The 21,764-nt window shown below is 37.4% G+C and overlaps 1 protein-coding gene across 1 annotated transcript in view; it reads left to right on the top strand.

The window, feature by feature from the left end:
* The first annotated feature begins 209 nt into the window (after positions 1 to 209).
* Tspan7 (tetraspanin 7) overlaps positions 210 to 21,764 on the top strand; it is a 122,646-nt gene continuing 101,091 nt past the window's right edge. The window contains exon 1 of the mRNA XM_026387568.2: positions 210 to 329. Coding sequence (XP_026243353.1) covers positions 249 to 329 — 81 coding nt within the window. The 5' untranslated portion in view covers positions 210 to 248. The remainder of the gene's footprint in view (positions 330 to 21,764) is intronic.

Below are 21,764 nucleotides of genomic sequence, written 5' to 3'. Positions count from 1 at the left end.
GTTGGGGGTCTGAGCTTGCGCGGGATTGCAGGCCCAGGCAACCTTCCCAGCATGCGCAGTGGCTGCCCAGCCTGCTCCTTCGGCGGGAGCTCCCGCAGGGTGCGCGCTCCCTCACGCGCAAGGCTTCGCTTGCGCGCGCACGGGGCCTCTGGCAGCACGCACCCCCGCCCCGCCCCGCCCCGCCTCCTCCCCCCTCCCGCGCGCCCGCCCTCCGCCTGCCGCCACCGCCGCCGCCGGAGCTCTGTAGTATGGCATCGAGGAGAATGGAGACCAAACCTGTGATAACCTGTCTCAAAACCCTCCTCATCATCTACTCCTTCGTCTTCTGGGTGAGTGCCCACACCTGGCCGGGGGCCGGGCATCTGTCCATCAGTTTGGGTGATGATATTCTTCTTTTAGAAAGGAAAGTGGGGGGAAACCCAAACCCCAAACCAAATTTTGGCCCCCTTTTTAGGGAGACCGGCGCGAGGTGTTGGGTCGGGGCTGCGGGATCACAGGGCACAGGTCCGGGCTGCTCGGACCCTGGACTCGCAGGCTGCAGTTGGCTGCGTGGTGGGGGTGCCTGCAGGTTGTCGACCTTATAAAAATTATTTTTTAATGTATTGATTTATTTTTTTAAGCTCGAGGGATAGGGTCAGCCCCTAGGGAAAGTTGCGGGTTTATTTGTCCGTTTTCGTTTCTGGACTCCCCTTACTACCCTACCTTACCAACCGGTTCTTGGCGCCTCTTGGAGCTAACCTGTGGCGGGCTAGTAACCCGCGAGGGAGCGCGAGGTTTGATCCCAGATTCCCAATTATCTGCGACCCTGCTGGGCTGCAGGAGAGAGGCGCCCAAAGCCCTCTGCCTGCTTAAGCAAGGACGATCGAGTCCCCGAAGCGCACTAAAGGGTGGCGGGCGCAGCCACCGCGTGGAGGCGCGCAGAGGGGAGAGGGTCTTATATAAGCCAGGGGCATCTTTGAGGTTTCTCGGAGACCCAGAAGATAGATCCCTTTTCATTCTCGTCCATTACTCCTCATCCTGTCCTTCTGTTCACTGCATGAACCCAATTCACAGTGTCCTGGGGGAGGACCCCTGCGACTTGGTGATAGCTATAGCGCCCCAACTCTATTCCCCATCTAACTGGTGTTGCTACCAGTCCTTGAAGCTCAATGCAGAAGGGTGACGTCAGCCCCCTCAGCCAGGGCCGCTGGGGGCTGCATGGTGCACCTCGCTGAGCGATGCGCCCTTCTGCGCGCGGGAGGAGGAGGGGGAGCGAGAGGAGGAGGGAGAAGAGGAGGAGAAGGAGGGGGAGGAAGGGGGGCTCCAGGCTTGTGCCTTACCTCATCCTGTTTGGCAAGTGGAATCAGTGCGGGGCTGACACTGCAGTGATTCACTTGGAGAGGTGGGTGGTACCTAAAGACCATTGCCTGTTCTTTCTTTTTCCGTGTAGATATGCCCCCTCCCCCAGGTCTCCATTTGCATACCAAGCCACAGCTACTCCGCAGGGGAATGAAGATCTGCGCCCCCCGCTCCCCAATAATCTGGGTCATTTCATCTTCCAAGGCAGTCATTTTGAAACCTGAGGCACTGTAGGAAAAACCAGTCCCGCCCCTGGTTGTTTTTCTCCTTGCGCACCCCCTTCCAGATTAGCCCTAATTTTGCTTTGAAACTGGAGCACAGTCCTGTCTGAGGTACCCACAGTCGGCCTGATGGTGAACTGGACTGTTTTCAACAGCCAGGGCAGAAACTGAGATTTATTAAGGATTAAAAGAAAAAAAATCTCTAATGTCCCCGGACATTTCCTTGTCACTGACATTGGTGATTCTTCAGGTTTGGAAAACTATGGACTCGACTGGCTTTCCAGGAGCTCTGCAGTGAGAGAGGATAGAGTAGATTGCATTAGGCAAACATAGAAATGGACTTTATTTGGACTGAAAACAACACAGGTTGAAACATCTCAGTAGTGGAATTGTGTGCTGTGCACGTACAGATCCTATCATCAGATGTTTGCCTGGAAAAGCAATAATGCTGATTGCTGAAACTTCCCAGTAGTCATTCCTGGGAATTGGTTTGGTTTTTTATGCATTTCCTTAAATCTGTTTTTGTTTGTCCCTTTATTATTTAGTTGACTTCCTATTTGTTACTGGAGTAAATCATATGGGAGATTATTTTTAGCCTCCTAAGGTTTATAATGCTCAGGAAGGAAGTTTGTTCTCTTCGCATCTCTGCAAGCTGGTAAAGAAGGGGGTCTTCCAGATTTAGGCTTTTCATATGAGCTCACTAACTCTCTGTGCTTCTACCTCTCCCCCTACACCATGAATCTGATTACTTAAAGCCCCCTAATACACCTATAATCCGAGTACTTTATGTCCTGGGCAAGTTCCTTCATTTTAATTTTTTTTTAACTTTCAAGATTTTTGTACTCACAAATAAAATATTTACCTGGATGTTTTCAATAGTTTAAATAGCATTCAGTGATCACTTCCCACCTGACAATCAGAAGAATGAGATCTCTCTAGGTGTGAGGGTATTTTAAAAAAGCCATTTTTGTTGATAAGCCATGGTGCAAAGCCATGTTTTCCAGTGGATCTTGAATGCTGTTTTTTGAAAGCAGCTTTATTGAGACATAATTCATATGCCATGAAAGTCACCTATTTAAAGTATAATAATATATGAAAATAAAAACAATATATAAATAGTATATATTTTAGTATATTCACACTATTAATACAATTTTAGAACATTTCATCATCTCAAAAAGAAACCCTTTCCTGTCTCTTTAGTTGTCATTACATTCTCTCCTAACCCCTTCCAAATCCCTCCTACTTGCCCTGTGCAACTATTAATCTACTCTCAATCTCTGTAGATTTTCGTATCCTGGACATTTCCTATAAATGGAGTCAAGAATATTTGCCTTTTTGTGATTGGCTTCTATCACTTAGTATAGTGTTTTCAAGGTTCATCCACATTGTAGCATGTATCACTACTTCATTCCTTTTTATGGCTGAATAATATTCCATTGTATGAATGTAATACATTTTATTTATTCTTTTGCTCATTGGTAGACCATTGGATTGATTGGGCCTTTTGGTTACTAGAATAATTGTGTTATAAACATTCATGTACCAGTTTTTTTTTTTTTTGGTGTGTGAACATATTTACATTCTCTTGGATATATATCTGGGAGTGGAATTGCTAGGTCACATAGTAACTCTATGTTTAATTGTTTGAAGAATAGCCGGACTTCCTTCCAAAGCAACTGTACCATTTCACATTCCCAACAACAGTGAGAGTTTCAGTTTCTCCACATTCTTGTCAATTCTTTGTTATTTTCTGGCTTTTTAATTGTGGACGTCCTAGTAGGTATGAAGTAATATCTAATTGTTCTGATTTGAATTTCTCTAATGAATATTGATGTTGAGCATCTTTTTTACATGATTATTGATTATTGGTATATTTTCTTGAAGAAATGTCTATTTATATCTTTTGTCATTTTAAAATTTTTATTTAGATTATTTGTCTTTTTTATTGTGAAACTGTAAGAGTCCTTAATGTATACTGGGTTTAAGACCCTTATCAGATGTATAATTTGCAAGTATTTTCTCTTATTCTATGGGCTATCTTTTCACTTTCTTTTTGGTATACATGAAGTATAAAAGTTTTAAAAAATATTTTAATGAAGTCCAGCTAACCTATTTTTTCCTTCATTGCCCATGCTTTTGGTGTCATAAAAAGAATCCTTTACCAAATCCAGTGTCACAAAGATTTACCTGTTAAAAGTTGTTTGTTAGAGTGATTTCTCAATTCAGTAAATGGAGTTGATACATTAGTCTTTTTTTAAAAAAAAATCTTAAAATGTTTATTTTTTTAGTTATAGGTGGACACAATTTTTTAATTTTATTTTTAGGTGGTGCTGAGGATCAAATCCAGTGCCTCACACATGCTAGGCAAGTGCTCTAACCTCTGAGCCACAACTCCAGCCCCTAAAAAATCTTTTTTGTTAGTTGTACAGGGAAACAATACCTTCAATTAATTAATTAATTAATATGCGGTGCTGAGAATCAAACTCAGAGCCTCACATGTGCCAGGCAAGTGCTCTACCACTGAGCTACAGCCCCAGCCCCCTGCATTAATCTTTTCTACAGCACCTAGAACTGTGTGTGGCATATGGTAAGTACTCAAATATTTGTCAAACTTCTGGAATTATGCTAACTAATTAACAAATGATGACCTTGATATTCTTTTAAGTGGAACATGGAGGAAATATTAGGCTGAAATATTTCCTTCATGTTATTTATGAGGTTTTTCTATACCTTTATTTTATTTATTTATTTTTAATGTGGTGCTGAGGCTCGAATCCAGGACCCTGCACGTGCTAAATGAGTGCTCTACCACTGTGAGTTGTTTTAATTGGACTTCTTTTCTTCCCTTACCTCAATTAAGATTTAGGATTAGAAGACATTGGACCTTAAAACAGTCAAATGGCCAGTAATATGGGGAAGGTTGATGTACTTGAGCATATATACGAAACCAGAAGTCTACAATTATGAATGAGAGATCATTGTTTTACCCGAACACCTCTTCTGTCCATAATCACTCTCGCTTTCTGAGGTGTTTTCTCTAATAATTTTCAATGGGAGACAGTTCCCCCAATATTTGGCAATGTCTGAGCACATTTTTGGGGCACTATTGCATCTAGTGGGTAGAGGCCACAGATGCTGCTCACCATTCTAATATTCTAATATGCAACAAAGAATTATATGGCTCAAAATGTCAACAGTGCCAGCAACTTCTGCTGTATCGGGCTTACATAGAAGTAAATCCTAAGAAGACATATGGAGCCTCATGCAAAGATTATGATATTTATTGGTATTTGGAACCAGTGCATGCTTAAAACAATTACATGTTTTAAGAAATGGAAGAAAGACATTCTCTATGGTGTATCATAATTCTTTATTTGAAGACAAAAGGTAGGTGGCTCTTTATGTAATTGTGTTCTAATGAATAGGATGGTTTTCTAGTTAAATAATATCACCTGTATGCTAAGTGAACAGATCCTTTATTTTCCTTGATTTGTATGCTTCATTTTCAGGTTTAAAGGAAAGGTAGGACAAATACCACCTAAGAGTAAGTTATTGTGCTTTAAATATTGGCAAACAGCACCTGGCACTTAGTAGATTTACTCAGGAGATATTTGCTTACTTAAGGAATAATTGAATAATGAAATTTTATTGACTACTCTTGGGCTTAGTTATTTATTTTAGCTCATCTCAATAGGAGGAGGCTTTTTGAAACTGTTTTTTTTTAAGTCTGCAGGTGGCAATTTAAATGTGCTTTTGCCAATAACATAGAAAAATGGAATAGAGGACTTTACAGGGACTTGCTTATCCTAATGATATTTCAATCATATTTTTGTGACCTAGTTTGCCAGACATTTTAGTTATCTAAATTTTTAACTGTAATTTAATTTGTTAAGCTTGAACAAAAAGGATATCTATCTTGCCTTATGTAAAACAAATCATCCCACCTTTATGATGAATATAATTTGAAAACAAGCAAGAAAACTTTATAAATATGTTACTTTTACCAGATAAACTGTTTTGATTTTTAAATGCTCATCTGAGTTCTAAGCTAAGATTTAAGTCCATCACATCTAAATCTACTGAATAATTTTGTGAACAGAAATATCCTTTGTTTTGTTTCTCTGTTTATTGGATTTGATTTCTTTTTGACTATGTAAGGAGGTAATTAGCTTATCAATTGTGCAATTAAATTTTCTTATGGTGAAATATCAGTTTTTTTTTTCATTTGGGAAGCATCACTAATCTTTTTTTGGGGAAAACATTTTTAAAAGTAGTCAAAATGTTTTTTTTTATTTTGTTATCCAGAAATTTTAGGTACTTGGATTATATAGAATGGAAAAATCTTAACAATAAGATCATAAAATTTTGCACAATGTTTGAATTTGGGCATATACTGTAGCTTATAGTTATTCTTTTGCACGTCAGTGCAATTCAACATTCTTTGAATGTCTATTATGTGCCAAATATTGAGTACTCAATAACATGTTTATCAGTTTACTAGCTGTTGCTCTTGGAATTTTATCTGCATTTTTGCAATCTGACCTTAAACCTGCACCAATGTTCTATGGGCCTTTAAAACAGTGGGCATCATTATCCTAAATATTCTTTCACTTTCTTGATTTGTTCCTTCATTTTGATGGAACAAATTTTCTATGAACTTTCTGGAAAAGGATACATGGATTTTGAGGCCTTTACAGGGGTGAGAACTATATATATATATATATATATATATATATATATATATATATATATACACACACACACACACATACATACATACACACACATACACATACATATACATATGTATATATAACATATATTTACTTTTATTTTACATATATTTACATATATATTTGCAAATATACATTTTCTCTCTCTCTCTCTCTCTCTCTCTCTCTCTCTCTCTCTCACACACACACACACACACACACACACGCATATTTTTTTGGTACCAGGTATTGAACCCAGGGGCGCTTAACCACTGAGCCACAACCCCAGCCCTTTGTATATTTTATTTAAAGACAGGTCTCACTGAGTTGCTTAGGGCCTTGCTAAATTGTTGAGGCTGGCTTTGAGTTCGCATTCCTCCTGCCTCAGCCTCCCAAGCTGCTGGGACTACAGGCATGTTCCAGCATGCTCAGCTTTACTCTTATACATTTAATTTTATAGTTTGGCTGAATATAGGATTGCAGTTTGGATGTCATTTACCATCAAAATTTTGCTGTCCACCTTCCTCCATGAAATCTTGTTATTGTTATTAATATTCAGAAATCAGTTGTTATTCGGATTCTTCTTAAATCCTGCTTTCCTCTTCTGATTGCTTTTTTTTTTTTTTTTTAGTGCTCTGAAATTTTCCCACCTATGCCCTGATGTATGTGTATTTTCATTTCTTTCCTGTATACCCTTTCAGTCTAGAAACTCAAGTCCTTAAGTTTGGAGAAATTTTCTTGAAGTGTTTGATTTCTTTTCTTTGTTCTGCTTGGAAATTGAACCTTCCAGACTGATCCTCTAAGTTTTTTCCCTTAATTTTTCTACCTCTTTGTTTTTTTTTTAAATTTTGTTTATTTAATTTGTTTACGTGGTGCTGAGGATGGAACCCAATGCCTCACACATGCTAGGCAAGTGCTCTAACACTGAGCCACAGTCCCAGTCCCTGCCTCTTTGTTTTTTTGCTCCACTTTCTTGGCAACTCTCCTACTGTATCTTATTGCTCTTGTATCTTTTCAGTTTTATATGTTAATTTCCAGGAGCTCCTTTTTGAGGTCTGAATGTTATATTTTATCATCTTGCTCATGTTTCATGAGTATAATATCTTTTTAAAATCCCTCTGACAGTTTAGGATATTTTGGGAAAAATATTTGCTTCTTTCTGTATAGTTTCTTCCAAACTGGTCAAGTTTTATGGCATATTATAGTTTTATCTCAAATTTCTGGTTATGTTTTGCTCATTTTTGTACATGTTTAAGAGGGGTTACTAAAAGGCTGATTGGAAGCTATGCATAAACTTATTCCCATGTTTGCTGATTTTAATTTGGGTAATTTGAGGCATTGAGTTTTAGAACTAAGATCAAGATCAATATCTTTAGAATCTTTCTCTTGTCTGATCAGATTTCCTATAGAAGAATATTTTAATTTTTGAATAAAGAAGGTAGGGATGTGGGAGCCTCCATAGACTATATAAACCTTTGTTAAGCTCCTATATTCAGTGTTGAATCCATGTCCACTGTGCTTGTGTTTCCAGTTCAGAGACCTTTCGTTTCACCCTTTAAAGAAAAAAAAATCTGAACCTATAATAGAATGGGGAAAAAGGCAGAGATAGGAAGTTGGAGGGGACCTAATTGCTCTTCAAAAAACTGTTTACTGAATCCTTCTTATTTTAGCCCCCTTTCATCCCTAGTTCCAGATGTGCATGAAGCTGCTATCTCCTGTCTTTCGCAGGTGTTTGGGTGCAAATAAGATTTGGCTTTTTCTTAGCTAGGAATGGATCCACCATTTGACCCAGCTATCGCCCTTCTCGGACTATTCCCTGAGGATCTTAAAAGAGCGTACTATAGGGATACAGCCACATCAATGATCATAGCGGCACAATTCACAATAGCTAGACTGTGGAACCAACCTAGATGCCCTTCAATAGATGAATGCATAAAAAAAAATGTGGCATCTATACACAATGGAGTATTACAAAGCACTAAAAAATGACAAAATCATAGAATTTGCAGGGAAATGGATGGCATTAGAACAGATTATGCTAAGCGAAGCTAGCCAATCCTTAAAAAACAAATGCCAAATGTCTTCTTTGATATAAAGAGAGCAACTAAGAACAGAACAGGAAGAGCATGAGGAAAAGATTAACACTAAACAGAGACGAGTCAGGGGAGAGAAAGGGAGAGAGAAGGGAAAGCATATGGAAATGGTAGGAGACCCTCAATGTTACACAAAATTACATAGAAGAGGATGTGAGGGGAAAAGGGGAGGAGGAAACAAGGGAGAGAATTGAACAACAGCAGAGGAGGTAGAGAGGGAAGATGGGAGGGGAGGGGAGGGGAGGAGGGATAGTAGGGGATAGGAAAGACAGCAGAATACAACAGTCACTAATATGGCATTATGTAAAAACATGAGTGTGTAACCAATGTGATACTGCAATTTGTATTTGGGGTAAAAATGGGAGTTCATAACCCAATTGAGTCAAATGTATGAAAGATGATATATCATGAACTTTGTAATGTTTTGAACAACCAATAAAAAAAATTTATTCCTATAAAAAAAAAAAAGATTTGGCTTTTTCTTAGTTTCCAAGATAACATTGTGGTTGACTTTTCTTTCATCTCTTCTCTTTGTTATTCTGGGTTTAAAATTTCCTCTTAGTGTCATTTCATTGGAGTTTTGGGAGCTAGCCAGGTAAATGGATATGTTCTATCCATCATGTTTAACTGGAAGTCCTTTATATCTACATCTCGACATTATATGGTACTAATTAAATAAACAGTTGATTGAGAGTGATTGAACATAGCATCTAAAACAGCAATGGTTGGGGTACTTTAATAAGTATTAGTATCATTTAAAAGAAAACTTTTAAAGAGCTTTTGGATGTCAAGGGAAGTGTTCTAGGTTGTAACAGCTTTACTAAAGCAAATAAGGTTGTGTAGTCATCAGCGACTGGACAAATGGGAATGTAACTCTGAAGGTTGCCAATACATTTTCTGCCCTTTTCATTTCTTCCCACCAGTTGAATGCCCAGTGTGTCTTCTGACCTAATTCAGTCCTTGCTGTATTAATTTAGTATGGGAGCAGCAGTTTATGGTATGGTGTTTGTGTGTATATGGGAGGGTTATGTTAAACTGATCACTGCTTTGCTGTTTTTCTGCTCCTATAGTGTTAATCTTGCTGTTCGTTATGGAACTTGCATATTATAACCCAAAGTCTTCATATTTAATTAACTTTACCTTCCATATGCAATATGTAGTTAGGTTGTCTGTGTTACCTTTTATAGCATTTGGGGAACATTAAGCCTTTTCTGCTTAATGCTTAGAAGCTAGCTGATTTTTTTCCAAAAAAGAAAAAAAGAAAGAAATGCTTTTCTCCATTTTAATCACAGCTAGAATCCTTGATTTGATCTTACCATGAGCTACATTATGATGATTCATTGACTGTTCAGAATTATATACTGTTTTAAGTAAGTACTTTAGAAGATGCCAAGAATTGGAAGTCATCTGGGACTGTGTTTCTTTGTTTAAGCATGCTAAACCCTTGACATGGATGACTAATGCACAATTTGAAACATGCTTTAAAAATATATTATGATTCTCCTCCTTCAGTCCCATTACAGCAGCTTCTGATTTGAGTTATCTCTTCACGGAGACAAGCAGATCATTGGGTCACTGCTCTTAAATTTCTTCCTTTGGTTGTTATCCCTCTTGCTGTGACAGCATGCTTTTCATTCTTGGCTGAACATTTTTGTCCTCTTTTGTTATAGCACCCAAACATTCATCAAGAAAAGAATGTGGCAGCAGCAGGGAGGGGAGGGGATAGGAGAGGGTTTTTCTTTCGTTTTTCCTTTGGGGTTTTGGTCAGTTGAACAAGTAAGCATTTTGAACAGTTTAGTGATGGAATTAAGGATCACAATTCTGTAGTGAAATATTTTCTTTAGTCCTTGGTGCAAAATATGGTGGACTTTTGCCATCATCATGTGTTTTAGGAAAAATGAAGGGGTGTGGATTAGGCACAGGTGGTAGTTGAGCAATCTAGGTCAGTGATTCTCAATCCTGCTTGTCCATCTCAATTGTCTAAGTTCCCTAAAAAAGATACTTAGACTCCGTCCTATTCTGATTCACTTGTTCTGGGTGGGGTGCCAGCACTGATATTTTAAAAATAAGCTCCCAGGTGATTCAGCTGTGCAATTAAGATTGCAAACCATTGATCTAGAGAAATTCAGTAGATAATAGCAGAGTTGGTTCATCTTGAGTCTCCTGGATCTGGATGTAGCTCGGGAGTATCTAGTATTTTTCTGTTGATTTAGTTGTCTTTGCCTAAGAGTCTGGGTCCAGGTCTTGTCCCTCTTAAGAGATTGTACTAGTTATTTCTGACTGAAAAAATACTTATCAGGATTGCTAAGGGTCTTTTAAAAACATAACTGCCCAGTCCCATCTTATGGAATTTCAATTTTAATTAATATGGCTAGGGTCCTGGGTGTGTGCATTTTTTAAAAAAAGGATCAGCAAGATGTTTCTGATTTCTGGGATGTGGCTCTATGGTCTGTGATGCAGTTCATTATAAATGAATACTTGCTTAATGAATGCTTTCCTCTAGTGTGATCTCTGGTACTATAGAATTGGTTTGAGGTGAGTGTTCCACCAAGTATGAGGTAGCCAATGTATTTTTTTGTACCCACTAAACTCGGCTCTGGCAAGGATCTTCAAGTGAATTTTTGCAGTTGGAGTAGTTTTCATCCCTTATAGACAATATATTTTTGTTCAGAGTTGCTCTGAGAAATTAGGAAGAGTCTTGGCTTACCTTCTGTCAAAAGATGAGGGCATTATCTAGTATGTAAACAAAAAGCTGAATTCATTACTTATCAAAGTATGAGACAGCTGTATTAGTCATGCAGAGTTTAGAAGTAAAGCATATTGCCGATATTTTTTTGTATCATGGTGGTATTTGGAGGTTTTTTCATTGCAGAGACTTTAGTGGTTGACCTTGACAAGAAATATGACTATTTGGGTGAAATGATTGTTGACGCTGTGAAGCATGTTCAGTGTAATGTGTCTATGGTTGATTGGTTGACCTTGAATTGTGTGAGGCTGTCCTTGTGATTGCTTTCCAGAAGTGTGTTCTCTGAAGCAAGTTAAGTTGTCATTGATTGGAATGAGGTGAATAGGCGTTGATCAAATAGGTTTAGAAGTATGTCCTGGTGGTTACCACTTACTGTGGCTACTGACTAATCAATCTTTCCTCCTACTTCTAGAAGTAAAAGCTTTTATTCTTGCCTCAAGTTATCAGTTCTTACTTCTTGGTGAAATGAGGTTGTTTCTGTACTTCTATTCTCATTTTCTAAACATGATAATGTGTAGAGCTCCTGGGTCAATTCATTGTTGTAAGCATTTCTCAAACAGGTATTGATTTTATTGATTTCCAGGGATTGGACTAGGACTTCCCAAAGGTAGACCCCTTTGGGTTGAAAAGAAACCTAAAGCTTCATAAAATGAGGCTGGGTGGGAAATGTTCCTAAACATCCCTTCTGCATTCACATCTCTACTTGGGTTCATGTTCTTTGTCTAATGAAGCTTTTAAGAACTTCTCACTGTTCCTAAGATTTGTTTCATATTCTAAACTGTGTCACTCCATGGTATTCTTTTGACTGTTGCCTTCTATTGCAGGGAATTCAAAGTTCGACCTATGTGAAATCTTGCTCAGATATTTGCTGTATAACCTTAGGCAAGTCACATAATTTCTGTGAGTGTATTTCCTCTTCAGAATTTGGATATCTGTGTTCACCAATCTCAATCAAGTGTTGGTAGTCAAATGACATTGAAGTACTTTAAAAACTAATGTGTGATACATCTATGTTTTGGTAAAATTATTTCTTAGAATGTAGAGTATTGCTTTTCTCCTAGTTTCTTGCATATGGGAAGTCCTATATCAATATGTGTTAAATTAATAAATTTCAAGAAATTAAGGATGATTCCATTCTTGGGTTTTATAGTTTCCTAACAAAGAGCTTGTATCCAGAGGGTTTTGAATGGAAACCAATAATATGATGAGTTTGGGTCCATGAGTTCAATCCTATCATTGGAATAAGGATATTCATATCTAGGATGAATAAATGTAAACCTGACACGTAAAATTAAATGCAGAATTGATGAGTTCCATTATTTTTAAAATGAACTTTTGATTTTAGAACAGTTTTAAATTTATAGAAAATTTGTGGAGATAACATATACAGTGCAAATATATATGATATAGTTCCCATATTAATAACCAATATTGATATATTTTAATTAATAAAAGTTCATACTTCATTCATGTTTCTTTCATTTTTACCTAATATCCTTTTTCTGTCCCAGGATCCCAATCAGGCTACCACATTATATCTCATAGTCATATCTCCTTAAGCTCCTCTTGGCTGTAATAGTTTTTCAGATTTCCCTCATTTTTAGTGACCTTAACATTTTGAATAGTACTGGTCATGTATTTTGTGGAATGCCTTTTCATTTAGATTTTTCTGATGTTTCCCCTGTGATTAGATTAGGCTTGTGTGCCTTTGGGAGGAAAACCCTACAGAGGTAAAATGCTATTTCCATTTCATAATATCAAGTGTACATGCTATCAACATGACTTATTGTTGAAATTGATCTTGATAGCCTGGCTGAGATCATTTGTCAGGTTTCTCCACTATAACATTATTCTTTTTAAAATTTTTATTAGTTTTTGATGGACCTTTATTTATTTTTTTGTTTCTATGTGGTGCTGAGAATCAAACCCAGTGCCTCACACATGCCAGGCAAGTGCACTATCGCTGAACCACAATCCCAACATTATTTTTATTCCCCCTTTCCATACTGTAACCTTTCAAAGAAAGTCACTATGTACAGCCCTTATTGAAGGAGTGGTATTATGCTTTATTTCCTTAAGAGTGGAGTATTCACCATTAATTTTAATAGAGATGATTTCCATTCAACAAATATTAGAACAATAAGTATTCATTCAAATAAATAGTTAAATACTAAAATAATTTGAGTCAATCAGGAACTAGATAGGGATTCTTGTTTAGTATTACTATTTATTATTTAATTTGTTTAGCAAATGCAATAAGACAAAATAACAATGAAGGAAGAGATATCTCTTTATATATGCAGTTGAATACTACCCCCCCAAAAAAAAGATTCTAGTAAAAAAACTACTAAGAAATTTTGATATGGTGACTAGATACAAGGTATATGTACAAATTTTAATTGCTTTTTATTATTTCAATATATAAGCCTTAGAAAAGGAAAGGAGGGGACTGGAATTTTGGCTCAGTGGTAGAGTGCTTGCCTAGCCCATGTGAGGCTCTGGATTCCATCCTCAGCACCACATATAAGTAAATAAAATAAAGGTATTGTTTCCACCCATAGCTAAAAATATTAAAAGAAAAGGAAAGGAGGAAAGCATTTCATTCATAGCAGCAACAGAAGTTGAAACTACTTCACAATAAATTTAGTATGAAATGCTCTTAATAAGAAGGCTCTTATAAGAAGAAAACTAAAATCTTATTGAAGGTCATAAAATAAGGTCATAAAATCTTATTGAGCATTACAAAATAAGACCTGAAGAGATTAAAGGATGCCTAAGTAGTTTCGAGTTCGGAGATTTAATATCATAAAGATATCAGTTTTCTAAAGTATGTTTAATACATTTCCACATAGAATCCCAACAGGACTCTTTTTTTGGTATGCAGAGGTGCAGAGGGGCACTTAACCATTGAGCCACATTTCCAGCTCCTTTTTGTATTTTTTATTTTGAGACAGGGTCTCACTAAGTTGCTGAGGGCCTCGCTAAGTTGCTGAGGCTGAGTTTGAACTCATGATATTTGTGCCTCAGCCTCCTGAGCTAGTGAGATTACAGGTGTGTGCCACTGTGCCCAGCTCGACAACAGAATTTTTTTGTGGGGGTGGGCACTTAATAAAATTGTATTATTTTATAGAAGATAAATAAATAAATATATGAGAAATTAAGAGAAATTTGGGGAGAAAAGGAAGTATATGCCTTACTTTTTATTAGAATATACTATTGTGGCAGACAGTAAATAAGTTGGCCTCTATGAGTTCCATGAACTGGTATTTATGCCTTTGTGTACTCCCTTTATTTAGGTGTGTGTGGGACCTATAACTTGCTTCTAATTAATAGAATACAACAAAGGCTATCAAATGTATGTGAATATATGTGCAAGATTGTATTACATAAGATTGTAAAGTCTGTCTTGCTGAGATACTCTGTCTCTTACTGGCTTTGAAGAGTCAAGCCACCAGGTTGTGAGAACGGGCTTATGGAGAGGGCCATGTGGCAAAGAACTAAGGGCATTTGCTGGCTTGACAGTGAGCAAGAAACTGAGGCCCACAATTTGATAATCTGCAAACAACTGAATGCTGCCAACAATGAAGTGATCTCAGAATCAGACTCTTCTTCATTTGGGCATCCAGTGAGAACACAGCCCTACCTGACACTTGATTGAAGCTTTTCAAGACCCTGAAATGGAAGACCTGCTAAGCTGTGCCTGACCTCATAAAAACTGTGAGATAATAAATGTTTTTGTTTTTAGTCTCTACATTTGTGGTACTGTTGTTATGCAGTAATAAATAATTAACAGAATTATAAAGTTATGAATTAATTCAATATGATGTTGGCTTAGAAATAGACCAATAGGCTGGGTATGATGGCATACATCTGTAATCCTTGCATCTCAGGAGGCTGAGGCAGGGAAGCTTGAGAGTTTATAGCCGGCATCAGCAACTTAGTGAGGCCCCCAGAAATGTAATGAGACCCTGCCTCAAAATCCAAAAGGGCTGGGATGTGGCTTAGTAGTAAAGCACCCCTGGGTTCATTTCCTGCTACCAAAAAAAAAAAAAAAAAAAGAAGAAGAAGAGGAAGAAAAGAAATAGACAAATAGACCAATGAAACACTAAGGAGTGCAGAAATAATAAGTTCTAGTGTATATTACTTAATAAATGGAAAGCTGTATTCCTTTCAGTGAGAGGAAACTACTTTTAAAATCTGATACTACCAGATATTGGAGAAAGTAAAATTGGAGCCTTTACTTAAATTTTATGAAAACTTCTAGTAGTTTCAATGTTCAAATATAAAATAAAGCAAAGTCATGCTGGAAAATATAGAGACTGTACAATAAGGAATCAGAGAGAAAGCCTACTAAACTAGAGACTCAGAAGCAAATAAATACAATATCAAAGTATTATAAAATTATAATTATGATTATATAATTTTTAAAAATTAAAATGCAAATGGTATAATAAGGTCAATTAAACATTGTGGGGGGACAAGGAGCTTGTGCCAGACTATTCATTCATATGCTGCCTCCTTCATTTAGACATTCATACAATATCTACTTCTGATGCAAGCTCATCAATATAGACTGATAAGTTTGCTGATCAGCACTGGTTCGCTAACCACACTTGGGAAATTACTGCTATAGGGAAGTTATTGGCGAACTTTTTCTTATTTTTTTTTTGTACTGGGGAATGAATTTAGGGACACTCAGCCTCTGAGCCACAACCCCAGCCCTATTTTGATATTATTTAGAGATAGGGTCTCACTGAGTTGCTTAGCACCTCACTGTTGCTGAGGCTGGCTTTGAACTCACGATCCTCCTGCCTCAGCCTCCTGAGCCACTTGGATTACAGGCGTGCACCACCGCCTCCTGCTTGGCTAACCTTTTCTATTAAGAGCCAGGCAGTAAATATTTCATATTTTGTGGGCCATTCATCTCTGCTGCAGCTGCTCAACTCTGCTATTTTAGTGTGAAAACAGCGTAGACAATAGTGTAACAGTTGTTTGACTTGGGGGAGATCTGACTTGGATATTTGCCTGTTGGCTGATCCAGTGGAGCTTGAGATGATCAGTGTTGTGCGATCTGAATGGAGCAGTACTTTTTTTTTTTTTTTTTTTTTTTTTTTTTTTTGTGGTGCTGGGGATTGAATCCAGGGCTTTGTGCATGCTAGGCAAACATCTATCAACTGAGCTAGATCCTCAACCTGAGTAGTTCTTTTTTAGCCTTTCTAATTTGGAATAGAAGAGAGGCAGGTACCCTGGTTCATGCCTATAATCCCAGTAACATGGAAGCCTAAAACAGGGAGATTACAAGTTTGAGGCCAGCCTGAGTGAGTTAGTGAGACTCTGTGTCAAAATAGAAAAACAAAAAGGGCTGGGGATGTGGCTCAGTGGATAAATGTCCCTGGGTTCAATCCCTAGTACCAAGAAAACCAAACCAAAACAAAACAAAATAAAAAAAAAACCCAAGCCAGAAACAAAAACTGGTTGGTGTAGGTTCAGAATGAGAACCAGGGGGAAGTAGCAGACACAGTGAGTGCAGAATTGGTGAACTGTCAGGAACCAATGAACTGGTCAATAACCTGTGTAGGTTACTTTCTGACCTTTTCCTTTCTGACCTGAAAGAGTGGCCTTTTCATGATTTTAGGGAGGCCTGGTCAAGTGGGTGTGATTCCTCACCTCCTTATTTTCTCCTCTTTTAAACTCCTTGCTAAACCAAGAGATATTTGAGGTGCTTAGCAAGGCAGAATTGAAATTATCAGAGGAGGCCAAGTTGTGAAAAGCCAGTATTGGATCCTTTACAACCACATAATATGCCCAGAGTTCTAAATGCATTTAACACTAAGTTGCTAGCTGATAATAGGTGTTATAGGGTGTAGCAAAGCATTTGGTCAGCAGTGCTAATGGAAGCCTGTGTTTCCAGTAAGTCTTGTCTAAGGGATAAAGGTTCTCCTACAAGGTAGGAGCAAATGATTTGAGTTGGTTACTTATTAATCTCCTTAACAGCAGCTGCTCTATTTGGGAATTGAGGCTGGCAGTTGTTTTAGTTTGTATTCTTCAGATATGTTTTGAGGACAAACAAATACCTGCTTTGTATGCTGTATTTTTCAAAAGATAAAGTCCTGGTATACAGAGGCAATAGTGAACCTGACAGTTTTATAAATGACTTAGAATAGGCAGCACTCTGGTACCTCAATGAGTGCTTTGGGAGCCTTTCATAACAGTCTAGAAGACAAACGAAGGGGAAATGCTCTTTTTTATATTGTTTGGGACTCAGATCAAAGTCTTTGAAACTAACATGTTGGAAGTGAACTCTGGGTAGATAGTATACCAATTATTTTGAGATAAAAAATACAGGAAAAGAGATGGGCATAAAGGAATATTTTACTAAAAAAATACTGTTCAAATAAGATGTCTACAAATCAATATGTATATATAGTTTTCTAGTTTGAGAAAGATAAAATACATGTAACAAATAGAGATACCCATGTAAAAATGTTGACAATTATGTTTGGGTGGTAAAATAATTTATGGTTTACTCTTTTCCATGTGCTTTGCTTTATTTTCCAAGGGTTATCCCTCCCTTTACATATATAATGAATTACTTTTTAAAAAATTATTTTAGGGCTGGGATTGTGGCTCAGTGGTAGAGTGTTCGCCTAGCACAGGCAGGACCCAGTTTCAATCCTCAGCACCACATAAAAATAAAGGTATTGTGTTGTGTCCATCTATACCTAAAAAATAAATGTTTTTAAAAATTATTTTATATGTTGATGGACCTTTATTTAATTAATTTATTTATTTATATGTGGTGCTGAGAATTGAACCCAGTGCCTCATACATGCTAGACAAGCGCTCTACCACTGAGCCACAACCCCAGCCCATAGAATGACTTACTTTAAAAAAAAATTGGTACTAGGGATTGAACCCAGGGGTGTTTAACCATGAGCCACATCTCCAGCCCATTTTTACATTTTATTTAGAGCCAGAGTCTCATTGAGTTGCATAGGGCCTTGCTAAGTTGCTGAGACTGGCTTTGAACTCATGATTCTCCTGCCTCAGCCTTCCGAGCTGCTGGGATTACAGGTGTGTGCCACTAGGCCTGGCTAGCAATGAATTACTTCTATATACTTTGTAGTATATAGTTTTCTATTATTTCTCAGAGATGGACTATCTTTTTTTTTTTAACAATGTTATCTCACTTATAATGCAGCACTTCATTGACTCAGTCCATTTTCGTGATTGGATTAAATTAATGTAGAGCAAAACTACCTTTACATGATTTTTAATTTTTGTCCTTCAAAATAAAGGAAAATACCTATTCCTATTGGGTATTAAACATTTTGTGATGTATTTTAAATGTGATACTAAGAGAATAATATGATAATTACCTGTGTATCTATTAGCAAGCTATATCAGATCTTAGCATTATACCTTTTATGCCTCAAGTAATTAGTTTTTAAAAAAATTTGAAAAAAAAATTGCAGTTGATGGCCCCAAAATTCCTCTCTGTCATAAATTCAGAAGTTATCTCTGTTAGGTCTGTTTTCATACATTTACTCGTATTTACATATCCAGAGTTACTATAAAATATTACTTTCATAATTTTAAACTCTAAATGAAAGGTCATGCTATACATATCATTTTGAAGCTTGTAGTTTTGCTTAGAATTTTTCTGGGTTTCCATATGGAGAGATTTGGGGTTTAGGGGTTGGCAAATTATGGCCAGTGGGCTGAATCTAGCCAGCCATTTCTTTTTTGTAAATAAACTTTATATGTTATCTATGGCTGCTTTTACAACAAAACCCCAGGTGCAACAAATACCATTGAAGGAGAGGCTAAAGAACACCTCTATCCATTCTGTCCTAGGTCTGCAGCTGGGTCTAGGAATTAAATTGGCACAAGACAAATTAACAGGAGAAAATATATACAAGTTTTTATTTATTTTACATGCATATAGGGACCTTCAAAAGAGAATGCAGGTCCGTAGAACTGGCCAAAGCAGAAAACTTTTATGCTTTTTAGACAAAGAATTATAAATATGTAAACAAATGACAAGACAAAGGGATCTGGACTAGGGGCAGTAAATTCTAGGGATGTCATTAGGAGATTTATGGGGGTATAAAGCTGGTAGAAGGTAAAGGTTATTTCAGTAAGTTTATTTGTACTGCCTATGGCAGCAACAGTTCCCAGTCTCTGATGATTAAGGATTATTTCTCATCCTGATATGGGGAAGGCACCCCTCCCAAAGGAGTCTTTATGGCTTGATCTGTGTAGGAAAGGGCAGGTCAGATAGCCCTTTCTGCAACCTTAAGTTTTCAGCTTGAAATAATCAATATGAAAGTCAAATTTTGGATGACATGTCCCCAATCCTTTATGGTATGTCCTGGAAAGCCTGAAATATTTACTGTCTGGCCCTTTACAGAAGTTTTCGAAATCCTAGTTCATTCCTTGTGTGGTTATACTATTATTTATCTATTTTCTGTCCATAGATACTTGTTTATTTATAAGTGATACATTGGTGAGTATGTATATATACTGTTGTATATCTCCTCAGTGTGTGAGTAATAGAGTTTCCAATATAGCATAATTGAACATAAAACAATTCAACTTCTATTTTTTTTCATATTTAGCAAAAATGAAAAACCCAAGGTAGACATGGACCCTGTTAGCTGCTAGATATTTTCTTTGGTAGGTTTGGCTGAAGAGCATATTCTTATTCTTGATTTAGTTGGGTTTTTTTCCCCTCAAAGCAGAATATTATTGCACAAAAAGAGAAAATGATTATGTTGTCCATCTGGAGCAAAGTGAACTGCGGGTGTAACTTAGTGACAGAGCACTTGCTTAGTATGTTTGAGGCCCTGGGTTCTATCCCCAGCACTAAAAAGAAAGAAAGAAAAAGAAAAAAAAAGAAATGAAAGGAAAGACACATCAACAAAGAGAGTTATGAATAGTGGTATCAGCAACAAAGGACTACCCACTGTTTGCAATTAACTGAATTAGGTTAAAGTGATGTTATTACTATTAGTAACTACTACTACAGTATGATTATTGAACCTTCAATAAAGGTCAAAGATAGTGTTAAGCACTTCATGTACACTATCTTGATTAATCTTCAAAACAACCTATTGAGGTAGTAATTACAGCTCCTTTGTTTGAGAGGAGGCAGCTGAGGTCCAAAGTGTGACCCAAGGTCATGTCCAAACTGAGGTTTTAGTTTGGACCTCTTCACCCCTACTGGGCCCAGTGTTCTAGGTCAAGGAGCACATTTCTCTATGGAAAACTTTGCAGATGGGTTACAGGATATGCTGAGAATCCTTGCTGCTGTGAGGCACAAATCCTCATTGGCTCTTGAAGTGGCTTCTATAAGCTGACCAAGGCTTCATCCACAAGGGAGAAGCCTCAGTTTCTATAAACTGTCAAAATTTACAACTGTAATGGGAATAATTATCCCACATGCTTCCTTTGCAGAAATCTGAGGCCAGGGCCATCTTGTCTTACCCTTTTTCTGGCCTCCCAGCTCATAAATTAGGTTTCCCAGGTGAGGATTATAATGCTTTATGGATAGTGGATGCTGAAGATGGTCCAAGGGACTATAATGTCCCTCTTGTGAACAACTGGGCAACTGCTCATTCATTTTGATGGTTCAGATCTATAAAATATCTTTTTTTCCTTTTCAGTTTATGGCTGGTGTGTGGAAAGACATAAGAAATCCTGAAAACTTTCATGGGGATAGTATTTCCACTCTCTCATTTAAAACAAAATTATTTTGTGTCTAAAAGACTCCAAAATTGCAGCCCAAAGTGCATGAATATTATTTATCCTGCTGTTGTGAAATACAGTAAGGTTGTGAACTTGACTCTTACGACAATAAGCACTTGGCCACTTTGAACAATCTAGAAATCAAGGCATTAAAAGCTGCTGGAGATGCAGTTTTTCCCCCTCTTTATTTGCTCTAAAGAAACAAAGCTGAAAGCAGTGGGAATTATCAGGCATTTTCCTATGGAGCTGACACTAGCTAAACAGCTGTCTAATCCACACATGGACACAGATAAGGCTCATTGGCACAGTTGCTAAGTAAGGGTTTGTCAGTTGGGGTGATCTTGTTTCCTCTCCCTGAACCTGCTCTTAGGAAACAAATCTGACTAGTCGATTATATCCCCTATGAATGGCAAGAAGAATTCTTACATGTATCTATGTAATTAGCTATATTATCTCTGATGAGAAGAATTTATGGCATTAGAGAATACTGGAGAAAGTCTAGTTCTAAAAATGAGAAGTGTCCCAGGCTGCTAAGATCATATTTTAGCCAAAAAAAAAGGAAGGTCTGTACATGGACCCCTTTTCCCACTTATAAGATGAACTATATACAACAACAACAGCAGTGATAATAATTCATCATGCATTACAAATACAAAGCTCATTAATATGAATTATTCCATAAACTATATTATTTAATGAATATGTGTTCTACTTGTATTATCATAAAAAACTGGGCCTACCCTCCTGCCCCAGATCTTTCTCAGGTGACAATAAGGAGTGTTTTGGACCCTTGGGCCTCTCAAATTGAGGCCTGGCTCAAATCAAGCATTTCTGTGTAATCATGGCAGTATTCTAGCCTTCTTTTTTTAGGGACCTCTGATTTACCTCTGCATTAGGTCCC

The sequence above is a fragment of the Urocitellus parryii genome, chromosome X (assembly GCF_045843805.1).
Source record: "Urocitellus parryii isolate mUroPar1 chromosome X, mUroPar1.hap1, whole genome shotgun sequence".
In the NCBI taxonomy this organism is placed as follows: Eukaryota; Metazoa; Chordata; class Mammalia; order Rodentia; family Sciuridae; genus Urocitellus; species Urocitellus parryii.
Note: the sequence above shows the minus strand (reverse complement) of the source record. Positions and strands in the feature narration are given on the sequence as shown.